Source organism: Carcharodon carcharias, chromosome 11 (assembly GCF_017639515.1).
Source record: "Carcharodon carcharias isolate sCarCar2 chromosome 11, sCarCar2.pri, whole genome shotgun sequence".
In the NCBI taxonomy this organism is placed as follows: domain Eukaryota; kingdom Metazoa; phylum Chordata; class Chondrichthyes; order Lamniformes; family Lamnidae; genus Carcharodon; species Carcharodon carcharias.
The window spans coordinates 41,403,577-41,427,614 of record NC_054477.1 but is presented as its reverse complement, the minus strand read 5'-3'; the positions used below and the strand labels follow the sequence as shown (position 1 = coordinate 41,427,614).

The 24,038-nt window shown below is 44.4% G+C and overlaps 1 protein-coding gene across 6 annotated transcripts in view; it reads right to left on the bottom strand.

The window, feature by feature from the left end:
• trmt9b (tRNA methyltransferase 9B) overlaps window positions 1–24,038 on the bottom strand; it is a 169,309-nt gene that overhangs the window by 13,101 nt on the left and 132,170 nt on the right. For 4 of the 6 annotated variants that reach the window (XM_041198589.1, XM_041198588.1, XM_041198590.1 and 1 more), the window contains exons 2-3: window positions 14,317–14,515; window positions 8,379–8,552 (exon numbers count right to left, since the gene is read on the bottom strand). In XM_041198589.1, the coding sequence (XP_041054523.1) occupies window positions 8,379–8,552; window positions 14,317–14,515 (373 nt within the window). Of the gene's footprint in view, window positions 1–8,378; window positions 8,553–14,316; window positions 14,516–15,339; window positions 15,402–24,038 lie in introns of those variants that run through there. The other 2 variants (XM_041198592.1, XM_041198594.1) reach the window with 2 other exon arrangements.

Here is a 24,038-nt window from a genome sequence, read left to right as displayed (position 1 = left end):
CGCCTGGGAGGGAGCTTCCAGTTCCACTGCTGGCATTTCCCCAATCGTCGCAGCCTCACCCGATGAAGCGGTCACTGGGAGAGGGGCGGAGCAGCTGGTGCCATCATCTGGAGCGCCGCAAAAGGAGCCCGCAGATACAATAGGCAGCTGCTCTGCCGATGTGAGGTCACCCTGGACCTCCCTGCTCACTGTCAATGGATGGGCAACGAGCTGGGAAGCTTGAAGCCCACACCATCTCCCACATTTGCAATGACCAGCTGTGGCCACTGGCACTGTGAGGGCTTACAGGCCCAAGTGTAACCCCAGGAGAAGCTGCTTGTTCTCCTGGAAGCCCCTCTCTATGAGAGTCGTCACTCTCTCCATGGAGGAAGCATGAGGCTCAATGCATCACCGATGCTCTGCGTGGACTCCTCCACCAGGGACACCAAGTGAAGCATCGTCTCGTGCAACACTCCCAGATGCTCCCGCACATCTGGCCACATTTCCTCCAGCTGCTGAGTTGCGGACAACTCCAGAGGCACATCATTAGGCACCGACTGAGCATGTGCCTGGTCCCCTGCAGTCCTCCAATTGCTGACACCAGCAGCACTCTGTCTCTGCCAGCTCCTCCAGCGATTGTGAAGTGCCCTCTCCAATGTGCCCCGCGACACTAGCCAATGTTGCAATGCCCACCGATGTGCTAGTATCTGCACTGGTTGGTGCCTGCCTCGCAGAAATGGTGTGACGCAGGTGACAGTTGAGAGCCCTCAGGTGTGAGAGGGGGCATCTGCAATTGCTCCGGGTGGACAGACTCTGATGATGCTGAAAATAACAACAAGGACAGTGGATCAGTTAGCGTGCACACAGTGACACACTTCATCCCTTTCCCACGGCTCATTACGTGCTCAACCTTCTAGAACCTATGGAGACTAACATTGGTGGGGTGGCAAGTGGTCAGGAGGAAACCCAAACATTACAGGCAGATACAGATGGGCTGGTCAGATGGCCTAAGGAATACCAAATGGAATGTTATATGGATAAGTGTGAGGTGATGCACATGGGCAGGACAAACAAGGTACAGGAATACACGAGGAATTGTAGGACCCTGGAAAGTAAGGAGGATCAGAGGGACCTTGCTGGGCATGTCAACAGGCCTGTTAAGGTAGTGGGACCGGTACATAAGGCGTTTAAGGTAAATACCATACTTGCCTTTATTAGCCGAGGAATAGAATATAGGAACAGGGAGGTCATGTTGCAAGTGCAGAAAACGCCGCCTAGGCCATAGCTATAGTTCTGAGTGCAGTTGTGATATGCGCTTCATGGGAGGGGTGTGATTAGAATGGAGAGAGTGCAGAGATCACTGATCAGGATGCATGCTGGGCTGGAGAGTTGGAGATATGAGGAGACATAGCATAGACTGGGGATATTTCCCCTGGAGCAGAGGATCTTGAGGGGGTGACATTATTGAGCTTTATAACATTATGAGGGGCATAGATAGGGTCGACAGAAAGGAACTTTTCCCCTTGGCAGAGGGATGAGTAACCTGGTGGCATTGATTTAAGGTAAGGGGCATGAAGTTGACAGGTGAGGTGATGAAGAACTTTTGCACACAGTAATGTGGGACACACTGGCTGAAAGGGTGGTGGACGCAGAAACCCTCTTAACATGTAATAAGTATTTGGATGTGCAGTTGCAATGCCATTGCATACAAGGCCATGGGGATAGTGGTCGGAAATGGGATAAGGCGACTTTGGAAGGTGGATGAAGGAGCATCTTGGAAGGGCTGAGGGACCTTTGTCTATGACCCACACGTCTGACTCTATCAGTCTGTGAATGAGCAATGTTGCAACAATAACGATTCAAACAATCATCAGTGCTATGGATGATGGGAAGACAGAGCGGATGTCATTGTGGACCTCATATACCTGGCTGTTCCACCCCAGCCTCACCGACACCTGTGGACCTGGGTGCATGGCACCTCTCAAGCTCCAGGACCTCCTGCTCAAATCAGCTCAAAATCATCAGCTGGGCCTGGCCACCTCCAGTCCGCAAACGCTCACATGCATTCTGAGCATTTCCCCCTGAAAAACAGAGAAGACCATTCATTGCGGCTAATCGCACATGGACTCTGCACATGCACGCCGCACCCCAACCACAGTGGCCCATATCAGGCCTCCAGTGCCTCCTCTCCACATTACTGCTGATCAGTCACATAAAGGTAGTACGCCTGCTCCCAACCTCCCCCCCAAAAGGCCACCTTGGACACATTCTGTGTCTATCACTTTAGGAAACACACGGTCTTAGCTCCCGTACCAAGGAAGCACAACTACGTGCAGCACAAGGGCAGCAGATGGCTCTTGGCCACGAGACCGTGAGGCTCCCCTTCCACAATCTCATCACCATGAATAGGACATGTGCTGGAGTCTGAGTATGCGCCCAGCTGCATCTCCTGCAGGTTGCCCCCAGGCTAGTCATGTGCAACCAAGAGCAAAACATGGTGCGGGGGAGAACTCATCTCATGAACCACTCAGGCTGATGTAAGCATGGGCACTATCTGCTTGCCCATCCAGTATACAAGAAATGCCCAACATGATTCAATGTAGTCACGACAGTAAGACTTGAGGTGTGGGGGTGGTGGTGGGGGTCTCAAATGCTAAGGCTACCTGCTGAGTTAAATGCCCAATGCCAACATGGTACTTACCCTTCCAGAGCGCAAATTGTTGAACTGTTACGGCACTGGATCCAGGTGCGCTGCACCATGTTGTGGGAGCTCACCACCTCCGCCACCTCCTCCCAGGCACGCTTTGACATGTGGGGGAGCCTCCTCTTCCAATCCTGGGGAACCAGCACCTCCCACCATGCTGCCAACTCCTCGAGGAGGGCAGCAAGGCAATCATCAGAAAAGTGAGGAGCACATTCGCAAACTGGCAGGCATACCCTGCAGCTTGCCCTGCTCCTGTGGCAGACCCTGCAACCTGCCCTGCTCCTCTGCCCTTCCCTCCAAGGTCCCCAGCTGAGCAGACCCCCTGCGGTTGGATCTCCAGATGGCCATTGTGAGCAACTGACAGGAGGCTGCCAGGCCTTCCTTTAAACAGACTGCCGGGTCACCATTGGACCCGGTGGCCTGTGCACGCCTGCCGCAGCCCGCCCACTCCCACTATCCACGGGAGTCGGAAATGCGGTGGGCGGGCCTTAATTGGCCCACCCACGCAAAACGGCAGCGTGGCCCTGATCTCGAGTGCCGATTGGGCCCACGTCCGCTCCTGCTCTGCCTGCCCAACGGAAAATTTTGGCCTGGGTTGCAGGTCGAGTCTGTTGAAGATGTAGCAAAGTATTCTTGTATCCTGGTTATTCATTCACTTGTAGGCGAAATACAGGGTTCTTTCTAGAAAGCAGACTTGGAAAGACATGGAGGTCAAAGGCAGGCTGCTAGCCGGGGGTCAGGTTCTCTGAGGTTAAACTGCAACTGAAGATAAAATTCAATAAAATAAAATACAAATCACATTCCAGGAGGATGATGAGGTGGCCTTTTTTCATGTTTAAACTGCTCAGAATCACATAACTTTTACGGTGTAGAAGGAGGCCATTCGGCCCATTATATCTGCACTGGCTCTCTGAGCATTTTAACTTAGTACCAATCGCCCACATTTTCCCCATAATCCTGTATATTGTTTCTATTTAAATAATTATCCAATGCTCTCTTGAATGTCTCAATTGATCCTGCCTCCACCACACTTCCAGGCAGTGCATTCCAAATCCTAACTACTCGCTGTATGAAAGTTTTTGCTCACCTCGCATTTCCTTCTTTTGTAAAACACTTTAACATTGTGCCTTCTGGTTCTCAATCCATTTACAAGTGGGAACAGTTTCTCCCTTTCTACTCAGTCCAGACCCCTCATGAATATGAAAACTTCCATCATGTCTCTTCTTAGCCTTCTCCTCTCCAAGAAAAACAGTCCCAATTTCTCCAATCTTTCCTCATAACTGAAGTGTCTCATCCTTGGAACCATTCTCATAAACCTCTTCTGCACTCTCTCTAATGCGTTCACATCCTTTCTATTGTGTGGCACCCAGAACTGTACACAACACTCCAGCTGAGGTCCAACCAGTGTCTTATATAAGTTCATCATATCCTCCCTGCTTTTGTACTCTATGCCCCTATTAAATGAAACCTGGAATACTGTATGCTTTAGAAACAGCTTTATCTACCTGTCCTGCCACTTTAGTGACTTATGTACATATGTGCCCAACTTTTCTGCTCCTGCATACCCTTTAGAATATTTTATTTTATACTGTCTAGCCATGTTCTTTGTACCAAAATGTAACACCTCACACTTCTCCACATTTAACTTCATCTGCCACCTATCTGCCCACTCCACTAATGTGTCAATGTCCTTTTGAAGTTCTACACGGTCTCCTCACAGTTTACAATGCTCTCAAGTTTTGTGTCACCTGCAAACTTACACACCAAGATCTAGATCATTTACATACAATCAGGAAAAGCAAGGGTCCCAGTGCCGACCCCTGGGGACCTCCACTGTAAACATTCTTGCTGCCTGAAAAATACCCATTACTCTGTTTCCTATCCCTCAACCAATTATGTTATCACATTGCAACTGTTCCTTTTATTCCATGACCTATAACTTTCCTCACAAGTCTGTTGTGTGGCATTGTATCAAAAGCCTTTTGGAAGTTCATATACACCACATCAACAGCCTTGCCCTCGTCTACCATCTCTTATCTCTTCAAAAAACTCCAGCAAGTTAGTTAGACATGATTCTCCTTTAACAAATCCTTGCTGCCTCTTCCAAATCAATCCACATTTTTTCATGTGACTATTAATTCTAACCCAAATAATTGTTTCTAGAAGTTTCCCCACCACCAAAGTTAAACTGACTGGTCTGTAATTGCAGGGCAGATCTTTACAACCTTTTTTGAACAAGGGCATAATGTTTGCAATTCTCCATTACTCCTGCACCACCCTCGAATCTAGGGAACATTGTACAATTATTGCCAGTGCTCTGCTATTTCCACTCTCACTTCCTTCAATATTCTTGGATGAATTTCATCAGGTCCTGATGCATCATCAACTTTAATACCGACAGCTTTTCCAATATCTCCTCCTTATCAATTTTAAACCCTTCTAGTGACTGAGTTTCCTCTTCTGTCACAATGGCCTGGGCAGCATCTGCCTCGTAGGTAAAGACAGATGCAAAGTATTCATTTAACACCTCCGCTGTACCTCTTGCCTCCACGCGTAAATCCCTTTTTGGTCCCTTATCGGCTCTACTCCTCCTTTTACCACTCTTTTACTATGCTTATAGAATACCCTAGGATTTCCTTTTATGTTAGCAGCCAGTGTTTTTTCACAATCCCTCTTTGCTTCTCGTATTTGCTTTTTCACTTCCCTTCTGAACCTCTGTATTCAGCTTGGTTCTCAACTCTATTTGCTACCTGACACCTGTCATAAGCACACTTTTTCCTCCTTTACCTTAATTTCTATTTCCTTTGTCATTCGGGGAGCTCTGGATTTGTCTGTCCTATCCTTCTCTTTTGAGGGAACATACCTTGACTGTGCCCAAACCATCTCCTCTTTGATGGAGCTACTGTTTTTCCCGCCAACCTTTGGTTCCAGTCTCTCCGACCCTGCTCTGTTCTTGCCCCATTGAAGTCTGCTCTCTGCCAGTTCATTATTCTTACTTTGGATTGGCCAATGTCATTTTCCATCGTCATCTTACTTTTTATGATACAATGATCACCGTCCTCTAAATGTTCTCCCACTGTCATTTGATCTATTGGCCCACTTCATTCCCAAGAACCAGGTCTGGCAGTGCCTCCTTTCTTATTGGACTGGACACATACTGCTGTAGGAAATTTTCCTGAGTACAATCTAGGAACAGTTGTCCCTCAAAGCCTCTTACGCTACCAGTATCCCAGTCTATATATGGGTAATTAAAGTCCCCCATTTCCATTCTCCACTTTGCAATGGGGCTTCTTTCAGATAGTCACTCTCTGTCTTCACTTCAGGTGCTCTTAATCAGATCAGAATGTTGTTCCTTTAGTTTTCCAGCATTTAAATTCAGCTCCAGCTTCTGAGGTTCTGGGTTTTTCCATTCCTGAAGCTATCATGTATAACTACTATGATGTTTACACCTTTCTGTAACTTCCTTGCAGATTTGTTCCTTTATATCCTTCCCACTAGCTGGTGATCTATATATTACACTGAGCAACGTAACTGCACCCTTTTTATTCCTTAGCTCTAGCCAAATCAATTCTGTCCTTGAATCCTCTGACACCTCCTCCTTCTCCAGTACTGCAATTCTCTCCTTTACTAAAAACACACCCTCCTCCTTTTTTCCCCCTTTCCTATCTTTTCTGAACACCTTATAACCAGGAATATTTAACACCCAGATCTGCCCTTCCTTAAGCTTGGTCTCCATTATCGCCACAACAGCATAATCCCACAAGGCAATCTGTGCCTGTAACTCCTTAATTTTATTAACTATACTCTATGCAGTCACATACATCCAGTGTAACTCAGATTTAGACTTCATTATTTGCTGTTTTCCTTCGATTCCATCCATTAACTCACTCTTCTCTATTGTACTACTATCTGCCTCCCCCAGCATTCCATGCATCCTGGTATTACTTTCTAATATTCTTTCTTGGTTCCCACACCCCTGCTGAGTTAGTTTAAACCTTCGCCAACGGCACTTGCAGAAGGACCCACAAGGATCTTTCCAGAACTATCATCATATGGTCAGTTGCGGCCATTTTATCAGTCCAGCCATTTGTCCATTTTGAAGAAATAATAAGTTTATAAAGTAGCCAGGATATAAAGTAGTGCATTCACTTGTTCAGATTCTGGTCTTTTTTATCTAATCCTGAAGCTAGCGTCTATTTTAAGAATCTTTTCTGCCAAAGCCCTCACTTTTGTGCTTGGTCTTGCCTTCGAAATCAGTCCAGATAGATCTGGTAATGTTGACATTTTGTCCATGGTTGCTTTAAAAGTTCAGGTGAGTACAGCTTTAAATGCCGTGCAGAGTTTCAAGAGGGCACTGCAGTAACCGTTTTCTCAGAGTCTTCCCGTGCTTGTTGCATTTTGTTATGGTGGGCTCCTGCGGTGATGGCAGTTCTGACCTCTTTGGGGTTTAGCTATTTTGCAGTGATTTGTTAAATCAACTATTCCGGGCCTTCCCCATGATATCAAAGGTTTTTTGGTCATTTTACAATTGATTCCCGGCTTTGGCTGAGGTTTTTAAACCTTCCGCTTCTTTTTCTTTCCCCCCGTACAATAAGCTCGGCAGCCACATGGTATGGTGCCGGTTCTGAACCCGAGCTGGCTGTGGTGCTTTCGGAAACCGGCTGCTCTGATTTTTGTTCACCACTGAAGCTTTTTAAACTTGTCTTATAACTGAATTTTTTTTTTTGCTCGCCGTTGTTAGGTTCTTTGAGTCTGCACTCGGTGGACATTTACAATGGACTTCAATTATATCTTGTGGAGACCTCAGTTTTTTCTTCTGCCCTTCTGCTTCCAATTCTGCAATGGAGCTTCTTTCAGGCGATCTCCCTCTGTCTTCACATCGGAATATTGTTCCTTTAGTTTTCCAGCATTTAAATTTCAGCTCCAGCTTCTGAGGTTCTGGGTTTTACCATTTGCTGCTGCCGTGTTGTATTTTGTATGTTCAGTAGGTCTCACAAAGAGGTTCTGAGTCTTGTCTGGTTGAAAATTAAGTGTTTATTGATAACCTATAACTATGTACAAATATACTGGGTATAGTCCAAGGTATGAGCTAACTTCATGCTTGTTTCCACATAGGTCTCTGCCCAGTCCACAATTAACCCTAGTCACAGGTCATGTGTCTATTTACATCACACTGTGTACATAACCCTTGCTATGCCAGATACCCTTATACAACAGGGGTGAGCTCTAGTGGGGTTGGAGTGAGGTCAGATAGGTTTGGAGTGAAGTCTGTTGAGCTGGTGAGATTGCAACATATGAGGATTTGGGTGAGCATTCCAGCTCCAAAGGAAGAGATTTTTTACACCTTTGCTGATCGTGGGTCCTGCTGAAGATCAGTGAGGGGTGGGGAAGGACAGGTGTCACTGAATAATTTAGAAAAAGGCTCCTTCAACAGGCATTAGGCTACTCATTAATATAGTCAAGGGGCTTAACACCTTTTTAAGCAGCTGCCAAAACAATGGGCAAATTGGCCACTGTTATATTGATATGTTTCACATGCATTATATACTCAAAAATGATAGCAACCAATAAATTCCTATGGCAATGTATCTTACCTGTTGTTTCCCTGCATTTATTTTGCGTGTGAACAAATGAAAACTATGTATTTCGGTTGTTACAGAGAATTAAAGACAGATAGAAGGAATTAATTTCTCACCTGCTATTGATAGAATGGCATCAAAACACTGATCCCGATATGGTAAATGCAAGCTGTCACAGACCATGGCTTCATAGCTCTGCTCCCTTGCTGATTCTACCAGAGGCAGACAATAGTCACAACCTACTTTGTAGGCCTGCTTGTTGATACAAAGGTACTTTCCATTTCCACATCCTAATTTAAGAAAGAGTTGTTGTGGAAAAAGTGTAGAACAGCACTTGCTAATTAAATTACAATATGCAAGACAAAACCAAAACACAATTAAAACCCACTCAGAGGCAACAGTGCTACCTCAGTGAGCCACAGCTGGCACTACAACCATAGACTGATGGTTCATGAACTGCTATAATAATTGTGGAAAGGTTACGTGGAAGATGAGTTTCAAGTTGAAAGGACTCTCATGTCGAACTGCTATAACAGAACTCCAGTGACCAAAAGCTTGGGGGTAAAATTTCTGCTGTGGTTTTCATTAAAGACAGGCAGAAACACCTATTCTCATGTATTTCCACTCATCATCTGAGGATCCGATGGGAAATTAAGAGAACACCCCTGAAAGCTCCTGAAGAAAGAAATTCATGTTGCAGTATAATGCCACAGACAGTAATATTTCTCTGAAATTTTCTCTTGCCAGGCTGGCTAATCTCATTAGACTATTTATTCACGCAGAGCAAACTTCATTACATCATCATTGGACAGTAACAATTATCTAATAATGGTCATTGGCAGTGGGCCTCAATCAGAACTGAGGCCTCTGGTCAATTATGTCCTTAGCAACCCCCTCCCCCACCACCACCCCTGAGATTAGCTTCCACAGACAGGAATCAAAGCTGGAACTTCTTTAGTGGGTATAGCCCAGTATCATACTCAGGGAGGTTTTTGAGATATCCCACCCACCAGATATGATGCCATAGTGCCACAACAATAGTGGGGTGTTATCTAGCACCGCATTCCCGGTACCAAAGACCAGTGGTTTATTCGCATGGTCCTACTGATTGGCCTTTGAATTGATTAAAAAGCTTTATGACATGCATAGAATTCCAATTATCATTTTAGGATTCAACTAGGCCGAGCGTACGCTGTGCATTCTCCACACACTATTCGATGGCTTCCAGCTGAAGGTGAGTCCAAAAGGCAGGTTTTACTTAATTTTTAGAGACTGGAAGGAGCAGGATTAATCCTTTAATCTTCACAATAGTAACTCGGGCTGGCACTGCTCAGGTGCCCCCAATCCTGAAGGTGTCCTCCAGCCTGGAGCTACATTATCATGGCATGGAATTGGGGGGGTTGGCCTGGGCGCTCATTTTCCTCCCACAGGCCACTGGCTGTGTGTTAGGCAGGGCCCTGAAAATGGCATGTCTCTCCTGCCAGTATTATCATTGGATACTATCTTCCAGCCAACCGCTAGAAAACCACACAGGGAAATCTACCCAAAGTGTGACACTGGGCTCAGCTAAGCATGGACTAAGTGATACAATTATCCTTTGAGCCACTTAAGGGAGGGATGGGGTGGGGAGGGAGGGGGGGGTGGTGATGGGATGTGCCGGGGTGGTAGAAGAGCAGGAAGACCCTTAAATACTTGTGGGTGTTAATTTTCTCTGCTTTTCTCAGGAGAGCCATTTTTCCTGAAGGGGTTCCAATGACACAAGATTCCAACTGCCCAACTGGTCACTTTACCTGGAATCCCAGACAGCAAATATAAATATGCTACTGAACCGAGGCCAATTTCCCTACATGCTTTCTAACATCAATCACAGGATACCAGGCAGGAGGGAGAATCCTGGCTGGTCTTTCCTTTCTCTAGTTTAGGAACCTTGAAGCCAACTACTAGCTCTAGCGAACTACTAGCTCTGCAGAGACTGGGAATCAAACTTGGGAATCAAACTTGGAAAATTCTGCTTTTTAATTACTTAGCGCTATAGGCTATCAGGAGAGTCCGTGAAAGCCTAAAAAAACTCACCTTCAAAATCATTGGACTTTTGTTACACTATACTTTTAGTCGCAACATTATGCTGAAATTGTCACTGTGCTCATACAAAAACATGCTCATGGCAGCCCACGGTTAGGTACAAGTCATCTTATCTCTCATGACTGCCTCTCATCAATATTGCTTTGTTTTGGATACAAATCTGCTTCAATAAAATGTTAATGGAAAATAATAACATTCTATTTCCTCCGACTGAAGGTATCAGGCTTGCCTTCCTAGTGAACTGTCCACTGAATTGGTAAATCACAGCACTGCATACAAGGAGATTTCCCTTCTATAGCTATGTTACAAGCAATATCACTTCCATACCCCCACTTCCACACTTGGTTCAGGTACTGCACTGGAAAATGTTGTTTCAAGTTGGTAATGTTAACAATACAACATAACTGCTAAGTAATTGACAAGTACACTTTTATAGCATCTTTGACACAAAAAAAAGCAATCAATACACTTTACCTAGGGAGTGAAGGAGGTGTCAGGGACCCCAAGCAAGAAGAGAAATAGACAAAGGTTAGAAGAGGTGACCAAATTACGGCTAGAAAGAGGATTTGGAGAATGTTTTGGAAGGTGGGATGAAAGGTATCAAGGTTTGATGAAAGTTTCCCAAAGTGCAAGTACATTATAATTGAAGGCTCTACCACAGATGGTGAAGAGGGAGACATACGTAGACCAGGTCCAGGACAGTGTGTAGGATGCATGCTGGGTTGGAAAGCATTGCAAAGTCAGGGATGTGCAAGGCAATGGAACTATTTGAAAATCAGTTTCAGGTGCTATAGTAAGTTAATAGATGGAGTCGGAGTAAGGGAGCAAGTAATGAAGTCAAAACAGGGTTACACTGCATGTATGTGAATGCATGGAGTATAGTTAATAAAACTGGGAAGTTACAGGCACAGATTGCCTTGTGGGATAATGATGTTGTGATAATGAAGACCTGGCTTAAGGAAGGGCAGATCTGGATGTTAAATATTCCTGGTTACAAGGTGTTCAGAAAAGATAGGAAAGAGAAAAAAAAAGGAGGAGAGGAGGTGTTTTTGGTAAAGGAGAGTATTGCAGTACTGGAGAGAGGATGTGTCAAAGGATTTAAGGACAGAATCGATTTGGCTAGAGCTAAGGAATAAGAAGGGTGCAATTACATTGTGCGGTGTAACATATAGACCACCAGCTAGTGGGAAGGATAAAGAGGAATAAATCTGCAATTAAATTACAGAGCGGTGTAAACATCATTGAGTAGTTATAATGGGGGACTTTAATTATGCATATATAGACTGGGATAGTGTTGTGTAAGGGGCAGTGAGAGACAAGTGTTCCTAGATTGTATTCAGGAGAATTGTCTAAAGTAGTGTGTCCAGTCCAATAAGAAAGGAGGCACTGCTAGACCTGGTTCCTCAGAATGAGGTGGGCCAATTAGATCAAGTGACAGTGGGGGAACATTTAGGGGACAGTGATCATTATATCATAAGATTTAGGATGATGGTGGAAAATGATTTGGTCAATCCAGAATAAGAATAATCAACAGGCAGAGAGCAGACTTCAACGGGGCAAGAACGGAGCTGGGCCAGATAGACTGGAATCAAAGGTTGGCGAGAAAAACAGTAGCTGAACCATTGGCTACTGTCAAAGAGGAGATGGTTTGGGCATAGTCAAAAGGGAAGGGTAGGACAAACAAATCAAGAGCTCCCTGGATGACGAAGGAAAAATAAATTAAGGCAAAGAAGAAAAAGTGCACTTCCGACAGATGTCAGGTGGCAAACACAATTGAGAGCTAAGCTGAATACAGAAGGTTCATAAGGGATATGAGAAAGCAAATACAAGAAGCAAAGAGGGATTATGAAGAAAGACTGGCAGCTAACATAAAAGGAAATCCCAAAGTATTCTATAAGCACATCAATAGTAAAAGGGTGGTAAAAGGAAGCGTAGGGCCTATTAAGGACCACAAAGGACATTTACACATAGAGGCAAGAAGCATGGCTGAGGTGTTAAACTAATACTTTGTATGTCTTTAACAACAAGGCAGTTGCTGCCCAGGCAATGGTGACAGAGGAGGAAACTCAGTCACTAGAAGGGTTTAAAATTGATAAGGAGGAGATATTGGATAAGCTGTCAGTATTTAAAGTCAATAATAAGATTCATCCAAGAATACTGAAGGAAGTGAGAGTGGAAATTGCAGAAGCACTGGCAATAAGCTTTCAATGTTCCCTCGGTTCGGGTGAGGTGCCAGAGGACTGGAGAATTGCAAATGTTACACCCTTGTTCAAAAAAAGTTGTAAAGATCTGCCCTGCAATTACAGACCAGTCCGTTTAACTTTGGTGATGGGGTTCAGTTCTAGAAACAATTATTTGGGTAGAATTAATAGTCACATGGAAAAACGTGGATTGATTTGGAAGGGTCAGCAAGGATTTGTTAAAGGAAAATCCGTGTCTAACTAACTTGCTGGAGTTTTTTGATGATGTAACAGAGATGGTTGATGAGGGCTAATTAGCACATTCGTTTAGATAATATCACCAACTTTAACTTTAACACCTATGTGTTCTATTGTACTATTGTCGTTGACATCTTTTGATGATCTGCTTCTATCACTGCTTGTTTATCCCTACAACCACACCCGCCCCCCTCCACCTCTCTGTCTCTCTATCTCTTCGACCCCCCCGACACACCTTAAACCAGCTTATATTTCAACTCTTTCTTGGACTCGAACTCAAGTTCTGTCGAAGGGTCATGAGGACTCGAAACGTCAACTCTTTTCTTCTCCGCCGATGCTGCCAGACCTGCTGAGTTTTTCCAGGTAATTCTGTTTTTGTTTCAGCCATTACTAATCTATTTGAAAAGGAATCCTTCAAATAAAAATGTTTAAGTAGTACTGGAGTATTTGACTTGCCAATTCGCCTGGACGCAACTACCAGCAACCTAGGAGGATAACAAAAATCATGGGGCAGAATTTTCTCATCAGCGTGTGGGGGCGGGCCCCGCACTCGGATACATAAAATGACACACGGTGATGTCAGGCATGCATCCCAATGTCACCGTGCGTCATTCCGATCTTACGTTCAGCGGGCGCATGCCAGAGGTGACTGCGCACCTGTCGAACTGTCAAAGGCCTGTTAAGGTCATTAATAAACAAATTAAATTAATTGACAGGGCTGCCCGTTCAACCTTAAGGTTGGCGAGCAGGCAGAGAGCCTGTGGCCTTTGCGTTTTTCATGAAACCTCATCCCCAGCTTGTCTCAATCAGCAGGAATGAGAAGCTGGGGGAAAGGGGGCGCTGCACGGAAGTGGAACCATGGTAGGGAAGCTGGGAGCGGTGCCAGTAGGGAGATGTGGGGGTGGATTGGGGGAGTTGAGCAGAGCCACGGGTGGTTGGGAATTTGGTGGTGTGAGCAGGGCTGGGATGCTGGTGAGCAGATCTGGGGTGCTGAGGTGGAGTGGGTTGTGGAGCCAGAGTTTCTTGACACTCTTCCTGATTTGAAGGCGGCGCTCCTGGAGCAGTCTTTACACCTGCTAGGAGCAGCCCCAGATAACTGAGTAAGAACAGAACAATGAGTTCAAGTCTACAAGCTGACAGGTCCTGGCCGACCATCAGCAATGGACTCCTCTGAAGCCCTTTCAGGCAAATCACTACTCCTGGATTTGAACATAAGCCAGTTCCCCAGAAGTGGTGCCATTGCGTTTTCCATAGCGGCGAACCTCTCAGTGGAAGATCCAGGCCAATATTTTCTGTTGGGAGCTGAACAGGATGGTTTCAGTATTGAGCAGAATGTGGTCTACCAACCACCCGAGGGAAAAAAATCTTTAACTACAGCAGACAGTTGTTACATTACTACGGATGGAAATAAACTTTTAGAAGAGTTGGATAATAAAATTTAAATTGCTCTCAGCCCTTAAATCAAACAGAAGCTACCTTCTGACTCAAACATCTTATCACTCAAAATAGATTAGCAACCGGACTATATACTAACCAACGTCAGCAATGAGACTGCCAGGTTCTTGTTCCAGCAGAAACTGTCGTACTCGGGGCCAAGCCTTATAACGCGTGTCATTGAAGTGAGGGGCAATCTTCTCATAGACCCTATGAACATAGTCCTTCTCCAAGCGGCTTGCCTCTTTGTCCATGGTGAAGTCATGCAGTCTGTCATGAAACGGTCCAAAGCTCCAAAACTGCAAACAAGATAATAAAAATAATTTAATAATAATTTTAAATAAGTTTAAAATAATTTAAAAAACTCAACATTGCAGTTAGTGATTTTAGACTCGGTATTTGCTCATAAAAATTCAGAACATACTAATTGTTTCTTAAGTTTCCCATAGCATTTATCTATGTAAATGTTTTCAAAAGTTTTACTTGCGTTACGTCTGGACATGGTCCTGGCCAACCACATGCCCATACCCAACCCAAAAGTCTATTTCTCTCCAGCCTGGACCATACCCTCATGCCCAACCTGCTGCCAACCATCAGCAAGATTTAGCCTTGCTTACATCCTCCTCCAGCTCATATCTAACCTAACCTGCACTCTCTTTCTGTGCTCAGGTTTGAGTATAGCTGACAATATTAAGGCTACATTTTCCTGACTCTGGCACCAAAATGCCTTAATGATTGCCAGTAACAGGGTTGGGTGGGTGTGGGGGTCAGTGGTGGTGGTGGAGGGAGACAAAAGAAAACATACCAGTGGCTTAAGTTACATTAAGGAAAATGGCTGAGCTTGTTGGAGATCAATCATCACAACCCCAGGACTCTCAAAAAGAGTCTATCTGCAATGATGGAATATTCAACACAGCTGGATGCATACAGTAGCAACACTCAAACAAGCTCAACACTATCCAAGAGGACGCAGTTCATTCAATTGGTCGTCCTGCCACTAGATGCCATTCGTCACCTGTATATAGTCTCTGCACTGTGTACAATCTACAAGATACACTTTTAGCAACAGAATATCTATTACTGTTTATTCACTGTCATGGATCAATATCTTACAATTCCATACTTAAAATGGTTGCGGGATGACCATCACCACAAAGATTTCACTGGTTCAAGAAGAAATCTCACCACCACCCTCTCAGGATAACTAGAGATGGGAAATAAATGTGGGCTTGTCAAAATCATTCGCATCGCAACAACAATTTATTCAAAGCTCTCATTATGTTCTTGAACCTGGAACCTTAAAGGGTGCTCCCCAGTGGGAAATCAGTGTACAAACAGTGTAAATATAATCTTCATTTACGTAGCACTTTACATGAGCTCTGAATGTCCCAAAATGCTTTACAAGCAATGAAGTACTTTTGAAGTGTAGTCGCTGTCGTAAGGTAGGGAGCATAGCAAATTTGTGCATAGCAAGCTCCCCCAAAAAGCAATGTGATGATGAATAAGTGATAAATATTGGCCAGGATACCAAGGATAATTCCCCTACTGTTCTAAAGAGTGGCATGGGATCATTTACATCCACTTGAGGGGGCAGACAGGACCTCTGTTTAACAGATCATCCAAAAGAAAAAAAAATCATTTCTCTCAGGTTTCCATTAAAAATACAGTGGGAGATTGGAAGAAAGCCATGGAAATCTCTACCCAGCATTTAGGAAACTGTAAACTAATACTTTTAGATGCTCTTTTATAGTGCAGTACTCAGAGGATTCCGGAGTTTCCATCTTTATAGAGGTAGGTCATTTTCTCTGCAAAACGGCAAAAGATTAAAGTTGGCAGCAACCATGGTTAGTGGAATCATAGCATAATTAATGGGATTGTGCATACAATCATGCTGAGAGGATGATGTTCAGCCAAAATTTTGACCTAATGAAGCTCATTTTCTACACGTTAACTTTTTTAAAGCATTTCAAGTGTAAGTAGTGAAAAAAAAATCAATAAAATTTACCCAGTCTGCATCTCCAAGTGCAATGCAAATAAACCATAAGCATTATTGCAGGAGAATTAGATAAAATTTTTTAAATTCTTTCAGGGAATGTGAGCATCACTGGCAAGACCAGCATTTGTTGCTCATCCCCGATTGCCCTCGAGAAAGTGGGGGTGAGCCGTCTACTTGAACCTCTGTAGTCCATCTTGTGCCCATCTTTGGTATACCCACAGTGCTGTTAAGGAGGGAGTTCCAGAATTTTGACCCAGTGACAGTGAAGGAAGGACGATACAGTTCCAAGTTGTGATGGTGTGTGGCTTCGAGGTGGTGGTGTTCCCATGTATCTGCTGCCCTTGCCCTTCTAGGTGGAAGAGGTAGCAGGTTTGGAAGGTCCTGTTGAAGAGAGCCTTGGCTCGTTGCTGTAGTGCATCTTGTATGTGGTACATGATGCTGCCAGTGTATTGTTGATGGAGGTAACGAATGTTTAAAGTGGTGGATGGGGTGCCGTTCAAGCTGGCTGCTTGGTCCTGAATTGTGTTGAGCTTCTTGTTGGAGCTGCACTCATCCAGGCAACTGAAGAGTATTCCATCGCACGCCTGACTCATGCTTTGTAGATGGTTTTGGGGAGTCAGGAGGATTTTCCCCACTTCTCCCCTTCCTCATCACTTTTTCACCCTTTAACCTAGCACCAGTTTACCTCCTGGAGCCCAGCCCTTAGGCTCTGTGAGGACCTCAGCCCTGGTTTCCTCCACACTGATCAATTTCTTGTCCTTGGCCTCCACTGCCATGAGCAGTATATCTGCCCCCATCTCATCAAGGAACAATTCAGGCTGTTCTGTCCTCCTCACTGAGCACTATCTTGGTCTCCACTTGTCTCATCTATACTTGCTCCTACATTCACCACCCTGTCCTCAACCCCCAACTAATACTATTTCAGCAGCTATACTTTGGCCATTGTTTCCCTACCTCCTTCTAATAGAACGCTTCCCTGTTTCCACCCTGCCCCCTCCCCCCTCCACATTCTGTAACCTCAATTCTGTGGTTTCTCTTTCTCTTCGCCCCCATCCCCAAGTGCCCCTCTTCCCGGCTGTTAAAAACCTCATCCATGCCCTTGTCATCTCTGACTTCACTATTCCAATGCTCTCCCATCCTCTGTAAACATTAATTCTTCCGAGATTCTGCTGGCAGTATTGTTTCTCACTCCCCTCAACCCCTTACCAAATTGACTGTGCTTTCCATTGTCAAATATATCAGTAATTACATTGTCTAGGCTCAATAACAATCATCTTGTTGACTGGCAATTACGTTGTATAGCAATTACATTGTTAAGACAACTGCATTGTTAAAATAGGTGATGGGCATTGGTAAAGCGTATAAATGGGTACAGCTGTAACACTACAGTGTGGAAAGAACTGGGAGAGAGTGCTACACTGTAGAGCTGTCTTGGAAATAAACCAGCTTGAGGTAAAAGACTAGTTTTGGGTTCATTCTTCCATGGCGAGCATTTATTGTGAGTAACACCCATTGGCGGCCTCACAGAGACTCTGTGTTCTGGAAATCTATTCATGAGCCCCTCTGTCTTTGTAGTTCACTAAAGTAAATTTTTAGCCAGTCCTTTCTCTCCCCTTCCCTACCCACTCTCCTTGCCTTCAAACAAGAAAAGATAGAACAATTACAATAATGAGCAGCTGCTGGATTAAGTGCTTACATCAAGCTAGTTAATTAATTTCATGGATCATTAAAAAAACCAAATATCATGCTGGATTTTCTTCAAGTTTTCAGTGATTGCATTGTTGGGTTTGATGTACTGCAGTATTTTATCTTGTGTTACTAATCGCACATTTTGAACCAAACTCACGCAACACAAAATTAATGAGTTCCAGCACCACAGGATAGCATCTGTAAATAGAATGATCGAGAAACTGCATTTTGCCAGATTTATCATGTAAAATGTTGAAAGGGCTTGATAAAGTGGACGCTGAGAGATTGTTCCCACTGGTCGGAGAATCTAAAACACGGGGGCACAGTCTCAGGATAAAGGGGCCAATCATATGGGACTGAGATGTGGAGAAATTACTTCACTCAAAGGGTTATGAGACTTTGGAATTCTCTACCCCGGAGGGCTGTGGATGCTCCATCATTGAATACGTTTAAGGCTGGAATAGACAGATTTTTGGTCTCTCAGGGAATTAAGGGGAGAGGGCAGGAAAATGGAGTTGAAGCCCAAGATCAGCCATGATTGGGTTGAATGACGTAGCAGGCTTGATGGGCCGTGTGGTCCACTCCTACTCCTATTTCCTATGTTTTTATGTAACAATGCACGTGTTTGTTTTTGAAAATAAAGACTGTCGATATAGATTATAGAGGTCGAGTATCCTTTACCCAAAACCCTCAGGGCCAACTGAATTGAGGATTTCAGATAATTTTGGTTTTTGAAGCCGCATATAAATTTACATTACAATAGTCTAAGCCTAGGCCAGCTATAGTTTAAAGAAAATAAAATGGCTGGAAAACTAAGAAGTATCACTGAATAATAAATAGAGGGTACCTGTATTAATTTTCCTCTTGACATGGTCACCACAATAATTGCATGGTAAAGAGTGCAGACAAATAACTGGATTTCCTGTGCTGAAAGTTCAAAACTAAAGGATGTGTTCGGTTTTTTGGATTTACTGATAAATGATATTTGACCTGTACCTCTCGTCAGTTTTAAGAAAATTTCCATAATTTTCATGTAAAAACCCCCAATCTTAATTACTAATTGAGGATGAGCAATTTTGCATTTTTAAAAAAAATTTCATTCATGGGACATGGGCATTGCTGGCTGGGCCAGCATTTCTATTGCCCATCCTTAATTGTCCTCGAGAAGGTGGTGGTGAGCCGCTTTCTTGAACCGCTGCAGTCCATGTCAAACTAAACTCCGACTAACCATGTTGCACATTCAGGTTCTCCTATTTGACAGTAAAATCTGATCATACAAACTAGATGGTGTAGAATAAAAATTTGTTTTACTTTTGCATTATCTTTCTTTCATGGAGAAGTACAGATCACAACCTTAATAAACAGTGTCAGCTGTCAGTTCTGATGAAGGGTTATACTGAAAGTGTTAGCCTTTCATTTCTCTTTGCAGATGCTGACTGGGAATACTGCGCAAGATTTTCACCTGGGTGTGCTGGCGTGTGCCCGATATGCACGAGCATGAAGTAGCGCGCCATGACATCGGGCAAGCGTCCCGACATCATCGTGCACTCGCACGATATTTCGGTAGGCGGGCACGTGCAGGAGTCGGCAGCGCACCCACCAACAACTGAGGGGGCTGATAAGCCTATTAATTAAATAGAATTTTTCCCTGCCCATCTAACCTTATGGCTGGCGGGTGGGAGTGGCCTTTCGATTTTTGAGGAAACCTCATCCATGGGCGGGATGAGGTTTCTGATACTAAATTAAAAATAAATGTTTTCAGAACTTATTTGCAACATGTCCCTGCTCATGCGACAGTCACATGGGGGAGGGGGAGGGCGGGGGGGGGCAGCTGGGGGAGATTCATGTTTTCCTTATTTTTAATGTGAAAAATCTCCAGCTCCCTGAGGCAGCTCTGTGCCTTCAGGAAGCTTTCACTGAAGGCACCCGCACGCATGCACTGACTTCCGCGCTCAACCTCCTCCCCTCCCCTAACTAGGCAGCGCTGAGCATTTCAGTACGCGAGTGGCGCTCACTGGCCGTTAATTGGCCAGCACATGCGAAACTGTGGTTGGGGCCCGATCGCAGGCAGTAGACCATTGCGCCGCCACTCCCAGGCCCGCCCACCACACCTGCCTGACGAGGGGAAAATCCTCCCCACTCTGTGTTTTCTACTCTTGTTTCAGATTTCCATTGTTCCCTTTTAAGAAACAATACAAGTTCTTAAAACTGATATTGTAAATACATATATATTTACACATTTGCTTTTTGATTGACCAAAAATAGTACTAAATATGCCCCATGAGATCTACAACACAGTTTAACGAGACCTAAATAGAAACTTATTTAAAATTAGTTTATACCAGTGATTTGGGGAAAATGTCTCATTGAACAATTTCTCCTTTAACTTGCCTCATTTCCTCCAAATAAAAACTGTTGCTATGGGTACCCGCATGGTCCCTATTTACGACTGTCTTTTTGTGGTATCCAGAACATTGCTTGATCAAGTCCTACACAGGCCCCCTCCTTGAAATCTTTTTCTGTTACTTCAATGACTGTATGAGTGCCACTTCCTGTTCTCAACCAGGAGTAGAAAATTTCATCAATTTTATTTCCAGTTTCCACCTCTCTCTCACCTTTGTATGGTCCATCTTTGATACTTCCCTTCCTTGACTTCTCTGTCTCCATTTCTGGGATTAATATTCATTATAAATTCACAGACTCCTACAGCTACCTCGATTACACTTCCTCATACCCTGCTTCTTGTAGGAACTCTATTCCATTCTCCCAGTTTCTCAATCTGTGTCTATTCTGATGATGCTACCTTCCACAACGCCACTTCCAACATGTCTTTCTTTTCCCCAGCCGAGATTCTCCACCCTGTGGCTGACAGGGCCATCAACCATGTCTGACCCATTTCCCATACTTGTACCCTCACCCCTCACCCCTTCCCCTCCTCCCAGAACTAAAATAGGATTCCCCTCATCCCCACTTTCCACCCCACTAGCCTCCATATTCAAAGGATCACCCGCTACCATTTCCACCACCTCCAAAAGACATCTCCACCCCGCCCCCCTTCTCCTGTCAGCATTCTGAAGGGACCATTCCCTCTGCGATATCCTGGTCCACTCCTTTATTCCCCAATGCCTCTTCCTCTCCAACAGCACCTTCTCATGCAATCACAGGAGGTGTAACACCTGCCTTTACCTCCCCTCTCCTCACTGTCTAAGGCCCCAAACATTCCTTCCAGGTGAAGCAGTGATTTATTTGTCCGTCTTTCAATTTATTCAAAGTATCCACTGCTCACAATGTGATCTCTTCTGCAATGGGGAGACCAAACACAGACTGGGTGACCGCTTTGCAGAACACTTTTGCCCATCCTCAAGTCTGACCTTCTGGTTGCTTGCCATTTTAATTCACCATCTTGCTCTTATGTTCACATTTCAGTCCTTGGCCTGCTGCAATGTTCCGGTGAAGCTCAACACAAGCTTGAGGAACAGCGCCTCATCTTCTGATTAGGCACTTTACAGTCTTCAGGCCTCAACATTGACTTCAACAATTTTAGACCATGAACTCTGTCCTCCATTTTGATTCTTTTTTTTGGTCAGGTGCCAGGTGTATCATGTTTCCCTGTTTTTCCACTCAGACAGAGTTGTCCTTTATTAGAAGAGACCCTTAAGTGACCCATTTAATAGGACTCTTTCTGCCACAGCTGGTATTTTACCAGCAGCAGGTGGGCACTTCTCTAAGTGGAGGGTCCACCAGGTATACCGTCTCAGTTACCTTGCAGGCTCCTAATTGGGCACCCTGTGGCCCACACAAAGTCTCCCCCCACCCCCTCTGTCATAGAACATAGAATGCAGTTGAAGCAGGAGATGGTGACGGTGGCATAGTGGCATTGTCACTACATTAGTAATCCAGAGACCCGGATTTGAATCTCCACCCCCCCCCCACCAAATTACAGATGGTGGAATTTGAATTTTAAAAGTCTGGAATTAAGGGCTGAATTTTACGTCCCATGGGCAGGCGTACGCCTGACCTGATCAGCGTAAAATTGCACGAGAATACATCAGGCGAGTGTCCCGACGTTATTGCGTGCTCGCATGATATTTCACTCGGCGGGAGTGCGCAAAAGTTGGAAGCACGCCCGCCAACAATTAAGAGGGCAATTAAGCCCATTAACAGCGCAATTGTCTCCAATTTTGTGGCCCATCCAACCTTATGGCTGGCGGACGGGCAAATCAGCTAGGTAGCCTTTGCATTTTTCATCAAACCTCATCCAAGGGCGGGATGAAATTTCCATTAAGAAATAAAATAAAAATAAATATCTGTGGATAGCATTATCAGCTACATTTTCAGGTGATCGATTATGAAGCATGCACATTTTTTTGCAGCTTTTTAAACCTCTATTTTAGCATTTTCAGACCTGCAGCTCCCTGAGGCAGCTGTCTGCCTTCAGGGAGCTCTCTTGCAGCGCTCACCCATGGAAACATCATTGCCCGCCCTCTTCCTGCCCCCACCCTGGCAGCGCTGAGCTTTTCATCACTCGTTCTACACTGGCTACCCGTTAATTGGCCAGCAGCGTGAACTCACGGTCAGGTGCTGAATGTGGTTTGGGGGCCCGTTTCCCGACCAGGCCCTCTAAAGGCAAAATTCAGGTCTAAGAGTCTCATGATGTTCATGAAACCATATGTCAAAACCCATCTGGCTTAGGGAAGGCAGTCTGCTGTCCTTGCCTGGTCTGGCCTACATGTCTAAACCACAGCATTGTGGTTGACTCTTAACTGCCCTCTGAAGACAGCTTGGTAAGCCACTCTAGGGGAATTAGGGATTGGCAATAAATGCTGCCCTTGCCAGTGATCCCCACATTCAATGATTGGGATGGAGGTCTTGTGGTGCAGTGGTAGAGTCCCTACCACTAGGCCAGAAGCTCCAGGTTCAAGTCCCATGCTGGTCATGGAGAGGTTGTTCATGAAGTGGTTCAATGGGCTGGTAATCAGCCGTGAATCCATTCACCATCTCTCCCAAAGGGAAGTGTGCATGAAGGTAAAATCTTGGCCGTAGTACCCGAACTACTGAGATCAGCTAACTTGAATAATTTAGCCAGGATATTTTTGCATTGCACAAAACTGGAGCTTCACAACAGTTATGGATCATGCTTAAGTAAGTAGTGTCCTGCATTCTGATGTTAAATTTTCAATTTATTGATCAATCAATCAGACATACTGGCTGTAATATCTGATTGTTGATTTTTCCACTTCTCATTCAATCTTTTAGATAATTTGTCACTGGAACATGCAATATTCCTCTTTTAAATCAATACATTGGTTTAATGAGCTAACAGAGAGGGGGCCAAAACAACTATCCCAACTATTAGATGAAGGAGCCTTCCAGTTCAATATCATGCTAAAAGGGCAATGTTAATTTGAAAGAAGAAACCTAGTTCCTAAACAATACTCAGAACTAGACCCAAGTACTAATAACACTGGAAGACTTCCTCATGTTCCATTTACTTGAGAAGGTGCCCTGCATACTTCAATTTTTATTTATTTAAACGTGAAGATACATGGACCAATTCTGTAAAAGAATATCACCGAGAAGCAATGGAAATCTTTCTTCCTGCCCCATACAACATAGCTAATAGCAACCATTCAAAGGAGAAATAATCCAAAATCCTCTATTATTAGCTATATCATCATTCAACACACCTTGAAAATCGAATGCATCAACTATAAAGTTGGGTTTGGAGGGTCTGCAGAAGGGGCAACACCCTCGTGTAGATAGCCTGAACGGGACCACAATTCTAGCTTAGAAAATTAAGTCCACTGAACAACAATTTGTATTTAAATAGTCCTTTTGATGTTATAAAAGGCACTTGACCCGAGAGTTATAAATCAAAATGTGACACCAAGCCAAGGTGATGTTAAGGCAGATGGTCAAAAACTTGGTCAAGAGGTAGCTTTTAAGGAGCATCTTAAGGAAGGAAAAAGATAGAGTGAAGTGGAGAAGTTTAGGGAAGGAATCCTGGAAGCTGAAGATACAGCCGACAACAGTACAGTGGTTAAAATCAGGGATGTTCATCAGTACAGAATTAGAGGAACACATATCTCAGCGGGTTGTGGAGCCAGGCGAGACTAAATGTTACTAATTGTTCAAAT